The sequence below is a fragment of the Paramisgurnus dabryanus genome, chromosome 13 (assembly GCF_030506205.2).
Source record: "Paramisgurnus dabryanus chromosome 13, PD_genome_1.1, whole genome shotgun sequence".
Classification (NCBI taxonomy): Eukaryota; Metazoa; Chordata; class Actinopteri; order Cypriniformes; family Cobitidae; genus Paramisgurnus; species Paramisgurnus dabryanus.
The window spans coordinates 8,903,915-8,919,812 of record NC_133349.1 but is presented as its reverse complement, the minus strand read 5'-3'; the positions used below and the strand labels follow the sequence as shown (position 1 = coordinate 8,919,812).

Genomic DNA, 15,898 nt, shown 5'->3' with positions numbered 1-15,898 from the left:
TTCCCATCACGGTTTTGAAGCTTGGGAACACATGTTGATATGTCCCCCACCCCTGTCAGACTCGCTGCTCATCAAAACCAACTTTTCTCCTCTGACAACCATAAATTCATCTCCCATTAGTTTTACCCAAACGGGCCAGGGACAGCTGGTGTTGGACTCTACAGAGCATTTGTGTGTATGGGGGGGCACAGGTGTGCCTCCAGTTGTGGGCTAAAAGCCTTGCAGGCCCAGGTGCACAACATACTGTGTATCTGGGTCACAGTAATGGGACCGAAAGTAAGACAAGAATACAGATTGTAATTATTCTTTGCCACTGGGTTGTAAGTGCAAATATGCATATGTAATTAGTAGAGATGCACCGAGATAAAATTTTCCCACCGATACCGATGATTTCGAGTTATATCTGCCGATACCAATGGCGTTAATTTGGTGATTATATTAACTTGCATTAACTAAATTCTAATTCTAATGCAAGATTACATTTTCTGAATGTTATTTAGTCACATAATGACCATTAATATTTAACATTAAACTAGTGATGTTTCTTTACATTTTCTATACACAGCCTCAAATTCATTGCCTTTTCCTGTTCTCTTTTGATTGAGAATATATATCGGCCATGATAACTGGTTGTTTTTAAAGAGCTCCTATGGTCCAATTGACGAATTTACATTTCTTTTGGTGTGTACGTGTGTATTAGTACATGTTAACGATATGCAAAATGTACAAACCCCAAAGTAAACGATGACGTGAGTTATCGTCTCCATCGCAAATGTCTTTTCTTGGACTACAACAAACACACTGATTATAGGGAACAGTTTACTTCCTGGGATTGGTGACGTAGACAAGACCGACATTATCATAATTCCTCCCACTTTGGACTCAGCCTGTAAGTTAACTCCTGTTAGTATTGCATTGTGAGCGAATCTTTCAAACATGGTAAGGAGCGTCACATTTCAGGCTGACGTCAGAGGTATTCAGGTCAATCAAAACGTAGAGATAAGCTGGCCAATCAGGGACACAGAGCTTTAAAAATCAATGAGTTTTGTACAAAATCTGTGAGTTTCATGAAGACAGTATCTGGAGCTATAAAAATGTACGGTATGTGGAAAATAATGTTTTTTTTTTCATAATCCACGCTAACACATTGTATTATACCAAATACACAAAATAACGTTGTTTTTAGCAATGAAATAGGTGCTTTTAAAACTATCGGCCGATAGTGAGAAAAATTGCTTTTATTGTTCGATACCGATTATTGGCCGATATATCAGTGCATCTCTTATAGACGGTTTCAGCAGTAACAACATAAACAAGCATCTTTCGTGGTCAACGTGGTAACTTCCGGTAAACTCTGCTAAGAATAAAAAACAAAAAAGTACTTTAAACGTAGTTTATTTATATAACAAGCAAAATAAACAACACATAGATTACCTAGGACGAGGTGTTTGTTCAAGAGTTCAGTTTAGCAACTAGGCAGACCATTAAAAAAACTGAAACTGGAAGTAAAGTTCGGACCAGACACGTATTGCATCACGCACGTGCGTCCGATGAAATCATCTATACTAGTGCTGCAACGACGCGTCGACGTCATTGATTACGTCGACTACGAAAATGCGTCGACATGCGTAAAATGCGTCGACGCGTCACGCTGTTTACATTCATCTTGCGTAATGGCGGCTTCTGCTCCTGGCAGTGTTTTCCATACATTGATTTGTTTGTGTACGCCACAAAATCAACAATGGCCGCAATATTTACATTTTTATTTTCATTTAAAACGGCTTTATTTATTGTTGTTAGCATTCGGTGGTGACTCTCTTGTGCACGCGCGCTCTCTCTCTCTCTCTCTCTCTCTCTGCGTGAAGCCCCTCGACAGCACCTCTCACACATGACACTGAGTGAAAGAATTAAAAGTTGGCTGTGTTTTCCATACGGATTCCTCTGTGTACTTGCATTTTCACGTAAACGTCAGATGTTACTGACAGAGAAGACGACTGATTCGAGTTTATCATGAAAGGTTAGCAGTGTTTTCCCACACACACTGGTTCTGTTTGCTTGTGCGCCAAGTTTAATTTGCGCCAAATTGTCTGCGATGACGCATTTATAAATCAAGATTTTAGTAACTTACTGTAGTAGTTAAAGTAACAGCTGGTTGGATTAAACACAAGGTTATTGGGTCATGTTTAGTCACTATTTTAATAGTCTTTATGTCTGACAACAGAACAGATAATATGTGAAAATAGCATTCAGTTGTGTTAAAATACAATAAAACAAACAATGACTGTCAGATCAGACAGAGAGTAGAAAAACAGATTATCCAACAGATTAAATAGCTAATCAAAAAAAGAACACTATATTAATAAAAAAAAATAATCGTTAGAGTAGTCGACTAATCGGAAAAATAATCGCTAGATTAGTCGACAGAAGAAATAGTCGTTAGTTGCAGCTCTAATCTATACTAAGGCATTCGGTGCAATTCGTAACTTTAAAATAAATAAATAAATAAAACTCAGTTATTGAGCAAGTAAACAATCAGTGTTTAAATTTGTCTCCTTATCTTTCAACCATTCACAATGGTAAGCATAATGATTACTAAGTTTTTTGATACACCTCAAGTTTAGTACATAAAGTAACCTGCAATTTTATGTTGCAATCAAAGATGGCGATAGAGAGGCAAAAGTTACAGATCGCACCTTTAACAATGCATGCAATGGTTAACTTTTTTCCAGCCACAATGGCATTAACAACTACCAATATTCGGCAGATGCAAGCAAACTCAGAAAGAAAAGACAGAGAGATGCTACAAACTGAGTTCACATAATTACTGAGTGTCAGGGCTTTGGACAGCTCTCATTTCCCCTGCACAAAGAAAGAGAATACGACTAAACATGCTGATATCACAAACTGTACTGAAATGCTTGGCCAACAAACCAGTCGGATACAATTTTCATGTTAATGACTCTAACTGTCAAATAACTTCAATAATGTTTATCTGTGGTCATATCGAATCAGCTTTAGTCTGTGGAAAACAAAGACTGCAAGAGCGAGGAAGAAATATCCTTACACAAATGTACCAACAACATGAGTTCAAATCAAGCTTACCGAATTTTTGAATGCCACCTCACCAATTTTCTATCTAATTCAGTGGTTCCAAAATTCTTAATCAGCTGAAACCTTTGGACCTAAATTATTCACAAACCTCTTGTTTTAAAGGAAGATTTACTTTTCACAAACAAGCTGCACTATGTCAGGTGGACAATCACACATTAAGCATCCCACCTTAAATTTCCAAGGGCTATTACACAATGATGAGCTAGGGCTGCACGATTAATCGTTTTTTAAACCGAAATCGCGATGTGAATGGATGCGATTTTTGAATCGCAAGAGATGCGATTATTTCGATTCAAAACTATCAAATATAACAATCATCTAGTACGCAGTTTTTGACAGTTCGCTTCATGCGCATTTTACATTTGATGCAGTTTAAACCAATAGAGTGCATTAACACTGAGGTGCTGACTACACGTCAGATAACGTCATTTGGAAAACATGAGCGCGAGCAGCAGTTCAACTCCTCAACAAAGTGTACGGCCATATGATTTCCGCGATGCGGAAAACACGGACAGAATCGTGAAATGCATACAAATGGAATTAACTGCACAACGCGGAATGTCATGAAGTTGTCAGATTTTGGATTCAGTCATTTTAAAACCCATTATAACTCATTAACCGGCAAATGAAAGGACAGAAATGCGCGAGAACATTTCCCTTTTGTGTAATGTTGGACTTAAAGAAAGGTTTATATACGTCCGTTTCTCGTCATGCATCGCAAACAATGACAGGCGCCTCATCAGACTATAAGGAGCTTTCATTAAAGCCCAGAACACAGCAGACGAAAGAGGTACATTATACTTTCTTGCACGCGCACATCTGCACCGCTTTGAATATTTACAGGCACTAGGGTTCATGAAGCGCGCACACAGAGAGCAGTCAGCACACGCGTGATCACTAAACTTAAGTTTTCTTTCTCGTCTAAGTGGACATAAACAGCTGGATGTTTATCAGTATATTGAAGCAGAGCAGTTTTAAAGCTGTCTTGTGTCTTAAAGTGACAGTAACCTGGTGCTTTCTGTGTCAGAAATGTTTATTACACACCAAAAATTAAAATCACTCCTTACTCTTAACTGAACAAGCTTCTGCAGCTCCACATTTAAAATCATACAGTGAGGACTGTGCAGTGTTTTATTTGTATTTTTTGCTTATGTTAAATCATAGATTCTAATAACTAATATATTTACATTTATTACAGATGCCTGAAAAGTAAAACAAGATGAGTATAGTCGTATGATTAAAAGAAAAAACTAAACATTTGCTTGTCAGAAGCATTGTTTTAGTGACAGCCAAAATACATTGGCCTATATGTTATTTTAAATAAAACTTTCAATACATTTTTGTTAAAGTGTATTTTAATGTTCTTAGATAAAAAAAAGTTTGTCTGCAAAAGAGCAAAGTCCTGCAGAGAACTTGGTACAATGTTTAAGAGGTTTTAAATAAACAGTAGCACAGCATCTTTCTTTGGTGCTATTAAAACCACCACAACAAACATGGATGTAGCTCTTTTATTATATACTAATGAATCGCACTTTAAATCGCGAATCGCAATTTTGATAAGAAAAATCGCAATTAGATTTTTTCTCTGAATCGTGCAGCCCTATGATGAGCATTGTGCAATTCTTTCCAGTGGCTGGACTTTCCACACAAAGGGAACGGTTCGTCCTCATTGATCTCTTAATGGAACCGTGTTCAGCTAGATTGAAAGACAAATCAAAACCCCTCATTGGCCGAATGGGATGTTTTTATCTCTTTGTTTGTTTTCAGGCTGACTGATACGAGTTCCATTAGCCCGAATTGCTGATCGCCAGCTTTGATAAATAAATTTGTGACTCAATCCTCACAGCGGAAGGTTTAAATTGAAAGCGTTTCAAGAGCAATTTCCTTTTGCTGTGAAAGTGAGAGATTGTCGAAAAGGACGGAGAAAAGACAGTGTTCTTCTGCAAGAGTCAAAATAAATCTAAGTCAGCGTGACCAATCGAACAATTAAGATGAAAAACAGAGGCCGAAATGGCAGCCCCCATGTGGCTGAGGCTTGGTGCGGTTTAGCGTAGGGTGAGAGGATGGAGCTTTCTGATGACCTTGTCCTAATGAATCATTAAAAATGTCATGGCTCTGGGCCACTCTATATATCTTGTCAATAAACTATTATAGGGGACAGCCGGGCGACCAGGTTGGCATGAAGTTCAATTAACCAAGAGGACACGATATGGACATAGAGATTAAAACAGAAACAAATATAGAGCAGGAAAACTGAAAGAGAGAAAAAATTACTGGAATTGTTCACCCAAATATACAAATTCTCTTGTGTCTTTGCTTTCGTGGGCTTTGCCATGTTGACCCCTGTATAGAAGATAACATTTTGACAACATTTAATATAAAATTATTCATGTTCAACTAAAGAAAGGAAGTCTTATACATCTGGGATGGTATGAGGGTGAGTATGTATTATGGATTAAGAATTTTATTACACGGCTCGTTGGAATGCTTGATTCTGATTGGCCAGTCGCAACATTGCCAGGTTTGTTTTTTCAGATAACAACCGCTCATAACTAATAACATATGGTAACCCAGAGTATACAGTTTAATATTACACAAAAATTAAATTTCATAAGTTTTTAATAACATATATGACATTATATTTTCAAATGATTAAACCAAATAGTGTTTGAGACATTTGAAAGTCTTGTCTAATCCTATCTTAAAACCTATGGTAAACAGGTTTTCCTCGCAGAAGGTCTGCATGAGCAAATAAAATTAATGAGCAAATAAAATATTTCAAATCAATATTTTTTTATAAAAAACAAACTGTATTTTTTTCACCAATTTACATTTTAAGAAGTAAGGTTTCTGTCATGATCCTGCCCTCCTATCGTGGTTGTTAATGGTTGTTCATGGTCATGTGGCAGGATCGTGGCGGTACTCAAGTTTTGTGTTGTAGCACATGGCCTTTTTTTGGGCCGTGTGCTGCTGTGTCTCGTTTATGTCCCCACCCCTCACTGTTCCCTCTTGATTTGTTCCCTTATATAATGCCCTGTTGTCTAGCATCCTGTGCACCTGTGTTGTGTATTTATATGTTTATATCAAGTCATGTCCTTGTTCATGTCGTGTTGTCTGTCAGGTCTCCCTGGATCGCGGCGAATGGCTTGTGTACAGCCCCTGAATGGGTTGAGTCCTTCATTCAGTTTTGTTTGTTTGAGTCAGTCCTGTGTAGTCTGTTTATTTCTAGTAAGGTTTTCCCCATCGTGGGTTTTTTCTTTGTGTTTGTCTTATAATAGTCTTGTTTCATGTACCTCAACATCGACTGGGATTGGGTTTGTTCCCCTGCTGTCTCGCTTGGTCCATTATCAAGGTGAAATGGAAAAGACTCGAACCTTAAACTGATTAAAACGAATGGTGTCTTGATTTTTAATCGAAATCGATCGAAATTAAGTCACAATCTCGAACTTCGAATTAAACAATGGAATCGTCGATGCTGCCACGCCCCATATCATGTTCGGCTTGCCAAGCTTTTGTAGTATAAAAGCACATGTGGTTGAATGTATGTTCGAACAGCCACAGGAGACCATCGACTCTCCTTCCATTTATCTAATCTGAGGTACTAAACACAATGTTTTCTATCTTTTTTGACTTCTGGAACGAACACATGGTTTACAGCGCTATTTTTAGCCTTTCATTGATAAAACTAAAGCGGCTGATCTCCGCAGTTTCATTTTGCAAGCGTGTACAAGTTGCGCAATCGTATTTAATTAATTGCGCTAAAAATTCAGACAAAGCTCTAACATATACATGTACAAAACCAGTGTTGGGGGTAACGCATTACAAGTAACGCGCATTACGTAATAATATTACTTTTCTGAAGTAACGAGTAAAGTAACGCATTACTTTATAAATGTACACATTAATATTTGAGTTACTTTTTAAAAAAGTAATGAAAGTTACTTTTCAGTTGAATTAATTCAATTTAAAAATAAAATAATGTACTGAATTAAACTGAACATATTAACGTAGGTTTACGCACTCTGTGCGCCTGAGCGGGAACAGTTTGAGTCAGAAACGGAGATGGCAGGCCAGAGCTTGACATTTTTGCGATCATAAAAAACACCTGCAAGGCCTGAAAGAGATCAAGCCTCAGCCAAGTAAGAAATAGTAACACAAAAGTAACGCAAAAGTAGCGCAAAAGTAACTTAAAAGTAACGTAAGCATTACTTTCCATGAAAAGTAACTAAGTAACACAATTAGTTACTTTTTTTGGGGAGTAACTTAATATTGTAATGCATTACTTTTAATAGTAACTTTCCCAAACACTGTGCAGCATGTGTACTTACAACACAAGCAGCGGAATCTGACATCATATTAGTTTGCGTCCATATAAACTCGCCATTACTCCCGCTCGCGTTTAAATGACAAGGTGCAAAGTACTGACAGATGTTCATCTGACAGGAAGTTTCGTTTTATCAGGAATGTGCGTGTACCATATTTTTTCACTGGCAGCACAACAAACATGGCAGGGCATCTCCAGGTTCAAGGTCAGATATTATATTTCATAAAAGTCTAGTCGAAAAATGGCATAGCATTTTTTTGTGCTTTCAAAAAAAAAAGGTAAAAATCGAGAATTGAACCGAACCGTGACGAAAATGTAATTGAATCGAGGATTTGGAGAATCGTGACACCCCTAATAAAAACTGTATACCTTGTAATGCACCATAAGTTGCTTTGGATAAACCACAAAACCAGTAATAAGTAGCTTTGGTATACTTTAGCAATAGCCAACAAATTGTTGTATGGATAATAATTATATTTTTTATGCCAAAAATCATTAGGATATTAAGTAAAGATCATGTTCCATGAAGATATTTTATAAATGTCCCACCATAAAAATATATAAAAAAATGTATCATTAGTAATATGTGTTGCTAACGAATTTGGACAACTTTAAAGGCGATTTTCTCAGTATTTAGATTTTTTTGCACCCTTAGATTCCAGACTTTCAAATTGTTGTCTCTCAGCCAAACTTCTAACAAACCATACATCAATGGAAAGCTTATTTATTCTGCTTTCATGTGATGTATAAATCTCAATTTAAAAAAATGACCCTCATGGTTTTGTGGTCCAGGGTCACAAATGTGTAAATGTGATTAATATATAGCTTAAAATATATGCAAAATATTTCTCTGTCTTCCAGTAGCAGACTTAACAATAAGTGACAGCTTTGACTTCATTTCCAGTGGTCACGCATGCCAATACCCACATAAACATATGCATGCCATGGACACAAGCATTCCCTCCTTTCTCACCAGCACGGTAACACTGATTCAAACCGACCCAAACGGCTCTCCAGGGCTTGATTTACAACCAAAAAAGATCATTCTGTAAAGATTTGGCTTGCTCACAACATTTCATCCTGCAGCAGTCTCTGAACTTTTACGAACCCTCGCACACATGCTCACTTGTGACAGCATGCATTAAAAAAGGCACAATTAAAATCCTTTTGTCTCAAACAACACCTTATATGCAGAGACTCACATACCGTGTGATCTTCAAAATAACTCTGAGCATTGTGAAATCTCCTGTGCACATTGCTATAATGGTCCTCTCTAAAGTGTGTGAGGAAGGATCATGGTCAAGTCCTTAGGCTAGCCGCAGCAGATGGGGAATGGACTAATTGTATGAACCAAACGAACGGGTGAGAAACGGGTGGTCCGCGATGCCTCCGAGCTTTAAATTTCTTCCGCTGTCTGAATGTGACATTTAAGGGCAAGGAATGCAAGAAGGTTCCATAAAGTAACCTAAAAGTAAATTACAGCTTAATCACAGGTCATTGTTTATATATTTTAGCAGCTATATTTCACGCGGTACAAAACAGCATCTGGCAGGGGAGGGAAGTGCAGGCCATTGTTTGTTTCTGGATTTACTGTCAGCGCAGAAGCAATGAAGGGGTAATTAATGGCCCACTAGCGGTAAACAAACCTCCTCAAACTGACAGCATGCATAAGTGAGCATCTTTTCAGATGACTAATGAGTGACATCTCTAATCACCTGCCGAGGGCTGGAATCATCACTGTCTGGAACATTCCCGTTTCATATTGTGAAATTCTCACATAATAACACTCCATTACCTATCATTCATCATTCCTCAAGCACTTTGTTGTGCAAGGTAGAAATGGTTTTAAGTTTGTGTTTTGTCAAAATCTACAAAAACAGGGGTGGTGGAATCTCGGCACCATGAGTGTTTTGCAGGGTCAGTCCCTTGGAGAAACCTGGGGTTAAGTGCTTTGCCTGTTCCAGGCACAATGGTGATGCATGGCTTGATTGAAACCAAGAACCTTTTGGTTAACTTCTATATCACACCATACAGTATCCACCCAATGGCAGCAGTTTGATAAAAACCTTTTAAACATATCCTTGTAAACTAGCTCACTGACAAACCTTGCACTAGACTCTCCACCTGTCCTCAGCTGTCGGTGGGTGAGCACACAGTCAGCATACTGTACCCTTTCTAGTATCATAATAGGAGTTGACAGGCTTCTCCCTGACCTGGCCGTGCACAGAGCTCAAAATAGGCAAAGGTGTAGCTGGACAAGTGCATGTGTCCTCTAAACATCAAGTGCATGTGGCAGGCAAAAGGGTAAGCAGTACCTAATTACACCCACATTTCACACAACACCAAGACAGAAATGGCAACTTGAGCCAAAAGGTGCCTGGTAAACTGCACTGCCGCTGAGCTATGAACACACATTACCTGCTGTTGTATGGCGCTAACCTCCCAGTCCTGTTTTGACTTGATTTTTTTGACATAAGTGAGGTTAGTGATGGTGACAGTGTCCAATAACTTAATAAAAGGCGAATAAACGGATTGTTAAATTTGATAGCCAAGAAATAGAAGCAATTGTCTTATTTTCCCAGTGGTGACGTATATCCGAGAGAAATGGCTTCTTAAATGAAAAAAAGATATGGCTGGAATTGAATTTGTACATTAAGAATTGTTATCTGATTGGATCGTTGGAAGTATTTTCCTAGACCCCCGCCCGCCTGCCATACCATATGACCGGAACTAAAGGGCGATTTATAGTCGTGCATAGGTTCTACGCTGTGCGTAGCTCTGCGTAGCCTGATAAGCACCTGACAAAAAATTTAAACGCGCGTCAGATCTATGCAGACCGCAAGGGCTGTGATTGGTCCACCAGAACCCCTCCCGTCAGGTAAAAAAAACTATTTATAATTTATAATAGCATGTTAAAATTGCTACTTTTTAGGTGTGAGCAAAAATGTGCCATTTTGGGTGTGTCCTTTTTAATGCAAATGAGCTGATCTCTACTCTAAATAGCACTGCCGTGGTTGGATAGTGCATATTAAGGGGTGGTATTGTCCCCTTCTGACATCACAGGGGGAGCCAAATTTCAATGACCTATTTTCACATGCTTGCAGAGAATGGTTTACCAAAAACTAAGTTACTGGGTTGATCTTTTTCACATTTTCTAGGTTAATAGCACTGGAGATCCAATTATAGCACTTAAACATGGAAAAAGATTTCCATGATATGTCCCCTTGAACATTGCCCGAGTTAATTTAACCCAACAGTTAGGTTTATCCCTTTTTGACCAAATGCTGGGTTAGAGTGTACACCCAACACCCACGGTTTTATCAGTTATATATCACTCAGCTTCACCTCAGTAACCTCATATGGCAAATCTAAAATAAATTCACAAGCCACTGCGAGTGAACATCAGCAACCTTGGTTTAAATGTTTGCTTTTTTGTTTAACATCCAGTAGTTGACCCTTGCCTCCTCACTTCTCCACACAAGCTCTTGAAGATGACTCTAGAAGTTTTATTGGGGTGGAAAAGACATGTCTGTGTGTAAAGCACGCAAGCCATTATCAGTGTTTACCAAACCAATGAAGGCACCACAGGTCTTTATGAGGATTAGAAAGCTGCCCCACGGTCCACCCTATGCGCGCTGCATAGTAATGCTAATGCTAATTGTGTCGGACAAACTGTTACGCCTGCTCTATGAATGGCTTTCTGATTAAACGGCAAGTGACACTGGAGCGAGTCAAGGGTTCTGGTGTCTCTCATCCACCGCTGCTGTTATACAAATGTGACAGGCAAATAATAAAGCATGCATGCTGTCGAAACACCAACCAGACACAAGGAATGAAGGTACGTAGACAGTGTTTCCATAGGTCTGTGGGTTTGAAACCCTGGCAATGTATGGACTGATTAAGCTCTAATCAAGTTATGTGGGACAGGGCTAAACATTTTGAACGGATTTTGTGGTACGTTATGGATTTTATATGTGTGAATGGTATGTTTGTGCTACATAAACAAATAAACAGCTAATTATGTTTCAATCCAATGTAATCCAAAGGTAAATCATAAATGAACAAATAAAGAAATAAAACTTTACAAATGCTTTACACGTGTCCTACTGTGTAACATTTTCCTGGAAGATGCTACATTATGAGTCAGAAATCCAACCCTACAAGGGCTATTATTAGTATGACTGCTAATATTAACAAAGATGGGACGTTTTTATCCAAATCTCGCACGTAAACAGGACAAAACAAGCAGCACCATTTAAAAAGCACTTGGACTGAGTGTGTTAGCATGAGGCTAAACAATAGATTCAAAAATAATTGTCTCCCAGAAGACCTTGCATTGGCTTGACTTCACCATGCAAGCGTTGGGAGTGAGAGAGTCCTTCAAACTGCCTCTGATAATGAGATACAAAGCTCTCCAGCTGCCAACAGGACTGTGTACCCATTGTGCTGTATTCTTACAGAATTGTTAAGAGGACACTTTAGTGTCTTGCAAAGTATTAAAAGAGTCTGCCCTGTTGAAATATCAAACTTGCCCTGGGTTTCAGACCAGACATGTGGCAGACGGTACTCAGATTTGTGAGTGCAGGACAGGCTTTGTTTCATTTAAAAGACAACATCTGTATGGTTGAATGCTGATGCTTAAGCATTCTAACAAGCTTTCATCCAAAGTTAAATTATCCTGTAATTCTCCATTCAGGAGATGTAGGATCATTGTATCAGACAGCACATTTCTCAAAGAACGTCTATAAGGGAATACCAATGTGCACTCTTTCGAGGGAATAAAACAGGGAAGCATTACTTTAGAGGAGGAAAAGCCAGGCAATTTCAGTAAACATGTCAAGAGGTATATGCATCTGATCTCTGGATTCACTTTCTTAAACAATCACCGAAATGACCTCAATCAGAATCACAAACAACCTCGACGTTGTAGTATTCAGGTGATGGACTGGACCCTCGCTTGCAAAAACAAACATTTGCTTCCCCCGGTGTAAACTACACATCCTGCCCCTGTGAAGATATCTGAGACCACACCACATGTGCTGTCTGGTGACTTCCAGGTGAAAAAATATCACTAATTACACCAAACAAACAGCAGAATGAAGATTTGCTTTGAGAGCTCTGATTAGTGAAATCAGCCCTGCATGACCTAAACCACTTTACCCAAACTCACAGCCTTAATTAGAAGATTTTCTCCATAACATTTACATTCACTTAAACCCAAATACTCAATGATACCAGGTGACCTCATTTCAGTTTAGCCAACATGTCATTGTGTATTCATTTCATGATAATTCACTGTACTTACCTGGCAAAGTACTGTACATTACATCACTGGTTACCGTATTACAGCAAGAACACAGCTTAGCAAAACAGTATTATTTGGAAATACCTTAAAAGCCAGAACTAATGCTAACCATCACATATGCCAACATGAATCCAATCTCCAAACTCGCTTGTGCCCAATATGAAAACATGGTAAGAACATGTACTAGAGAAAAGGGGTGTTTTGTAGTCTCACCCCTTGACAAAGATATTGGACTTCCTGCTTTCAATGATGCAAAATGATGATTTTTACATCATTGAGAGAAGGAAGTGCAACACTGAAATCTGTATTTCTCCTGTCTCAGCGGCAACTGAGGAAATTATCCACAACCATTCAAAAACATGACTGGGATTCTAACTATACAAAGCTTAATGCAAATGGGTGAAGTGTCCCTTTAAAGGTGCAGTGTGTACATTTTAGCGGCATCTATTGGTGAGGTTGCGAATTGCAACCAATGGCTCCGTTCACTGCTCACCCCTCGCTTTTTAAACGCATAGAGAAGCTACGGTAGCCGGCACCGGACAAATATGTCATCTTCGGAGACTACTTAGTAAAAAAAGTTTGAGCGTAAAGGGCTTCTGTAGAAACATGGTGGCACCAAATGGCGACTTCCATGTAAGGGGACCCTCGGTATGTAGATAAAAACGTCTCATTCTAAAGTAATAAAAACATAACGGTTCATTATGAAAGGTCTTTATATATTCCTGATAATATAGTTTTGTATATCATTTTGCATTTCTGTCAAGAGATCCTTCTAAAAATCACACACTGCACCTTTAAGAAAAATAAAACTATAAAACAAAGTGAAACAAAGTTAAAATTGACAACTCTAATGAACTCCCTATAATCAATTTGAGCTGCATGGGACAAAAGTTATAGAATATTACAATCACATTGTATAATGATTAATCGTGACTAATTGTTTGCAGAATAAAAGTTTTTGTTTACATCATATATGATAATTCTGTATATATAAAACACACACATATGCATGTATATGTGTAGAAATATTTACATTTGTATATTTACATACATATAATTTATATTATGTATAAATATAAATACTTTATATATAAATATATTTTTTCTTAAAATTATATAGCATTTTCATAATTATTATACACAGTACACAAATATGATGTAAACAAAAACTTTTATTTTGCAAACGATTAGTTGTGATTAATCGTTATGCAGCCCTATTGTAAAGTACAGTATAATGAAGAATGCACAAATATTATTCAATCTTTGTGTAATAGACACTACATATACATATCAGCTTAAAGAAAAACAAACTACATATTGCATTACATATGATGTTGTATGCTTCATTACTTCATAAATACACAAATTACTGTTGTTAAACTCTTGGTCATATCATGTTCAATAAATCTGTATTACAATTTATCACAAAATAAATAACATTTTGTGTTTAGTGAAGCTGTGAGGGAAAGACCAATTTCCATGATGGAAATATCGATGGTAAGAGAGGAAGGGAATCCAGATTTATGGGATGTTGCTGCTTTCATTGAAATTTCGTTTTATACCACAGTTTATTAACTAATGGGACTCTACCTGACAGACATAAACGAAGGTGTGTTTTTACTTCGTTTCCAACAATATGCATCAATAATGTAGATGCATAAAAATGAATGTTTTCCTCACATTTTAAGCACATGTGTCTTAAAACATTAAAATTAAACAAAATGTCACTTCATAATAAAATATGAACAGAAAAGGTAGCAACTTTACCTCTCATGTTGTGAATTTTAACCGTGACCTCGGCGGTTGACACCAAACGGTTCGCTAGGTACACGCGCCCCGACTCTCTCTCTATCTGAACCGGCGAGTTTCCCTGTGAAATCACCTCGAACCACTTCTTCTCAAACCTCTGCTCCGGTACCGTAAAGATCAAGTCTCCTGCTTTCACGTTTTCGGACACTGTAACGGTGTAGGACAATTCTTCAGAGACGGCTCTTGGCTTCCTACTTCGGCCAAGTGCTTCTTTTATTTCATTTTTAACGTTAAATTGGACTACATCAACTAAAATCGTCACGCTATTGCAGCCGGACAGGCGCGCGCTCAGTATGTAGCTCGATTCTTCGTCAAAAGTTTTGGTGGTTTTCAAAACGAATCCTTTGTTTTCCACATATTCAAGTGAAAAATCCGACGAGTTCTCGCCTGTCAAAGTCAGGTTTTGTTCTGCCAAGTTTGAATCTTTGCATTCGTCTCCCAATGGTAAAAGAAACCCAGCGACCAGTGTTCCAACCGGCGCGTTTTCCTCAACTTGTCCATGAAAAATAGCTGAATTCACGATCTCAAAAGAAATGATAAACAAAGTAATTAAAATACACGCACACCTAGATCGGCAAAATCCCGGATCCAGTAAATGTGCCCTCATGATTCCATCAATTCTGGTATTGTATTTGTCCTTAAAAAGTTTTGCGCATGAACTAAAATAAGCTAGATATATCGCCTAAGCCAACGTTAAATGAAACGAGTTAGCAGAAATTCATATCTGTTCAAAAGCTGCATTAATTCCACAGTTTTTAATGTAAGATGTTAATATGGCTCCGCGTTTGGCATCGTTCATGCACACTCTCACTCATTCCCGCATCCACTGATACACAGCATCTCTAGACTCCATGTGGTACCCTGGACTCCGCCCACAAAGTTTAAACCAATCACAGCGATGTGGAGCTTGGACTGGGCGTTAATACCCGCCCATCCAATGAACACTGTAGACAAGCGGTCATTCTTTAAAAGGTTTTAGTTTTTTTTAACTTGCATTTAAAGTTTCTGAAATTATAATGCTCGTATCCACTGTTACAGTATATTTTGGATCAAATCCATACCCAAGATTATAAAATGGGCAGAATTTAAAATATAAAAGTATTGGTAACAATTTAAAATAAGGTCTCAGTCGTTTGCATTAGCTGACAAGAACTAACAATGAGCAATATAATATGTATTTAATGTTAATTAATATGAATATTTAATAATTAATTGTTCATTCATGTAACTTCATTATGTATTAAACAAGGTTAATAAATGAAAATAATTTTTTCTTTGTAAATGTTGAAATTAACATTAACTAAGATTAACACATGCTGTAGAAGTATTGTTAATTTTTGTTCATGTAA

At 37.8% G+C, this 15,898-nt stretch overlaps 1 protein-coding gene across 1 annotated transcript in view; it reads right to left on the bottom strand.

Moving 5' to 3' along the window:
• The window catches only part of LOC135789018 (neural-cadherin), a 144,405-nt gene extending 129,051 nt beyond the window's left edge, over nt 1–15,354 (bottom strand). Inside the window, exon 1 of the mRNA XM_065298585.2 lies at nt 14,508–15,354. Coding sequence (XP_065154657.1) covers nt 14,508–15,156 — 649 coding nt within the window. The 5' untranslated portion in view covers nt 15,157–15,354. The remainder of the gene's footprint in view (nt 1–14,507) is intronic.
• Between the last annotated feature and the right edge of the window lie 544 nt (nt 15,355–15,898).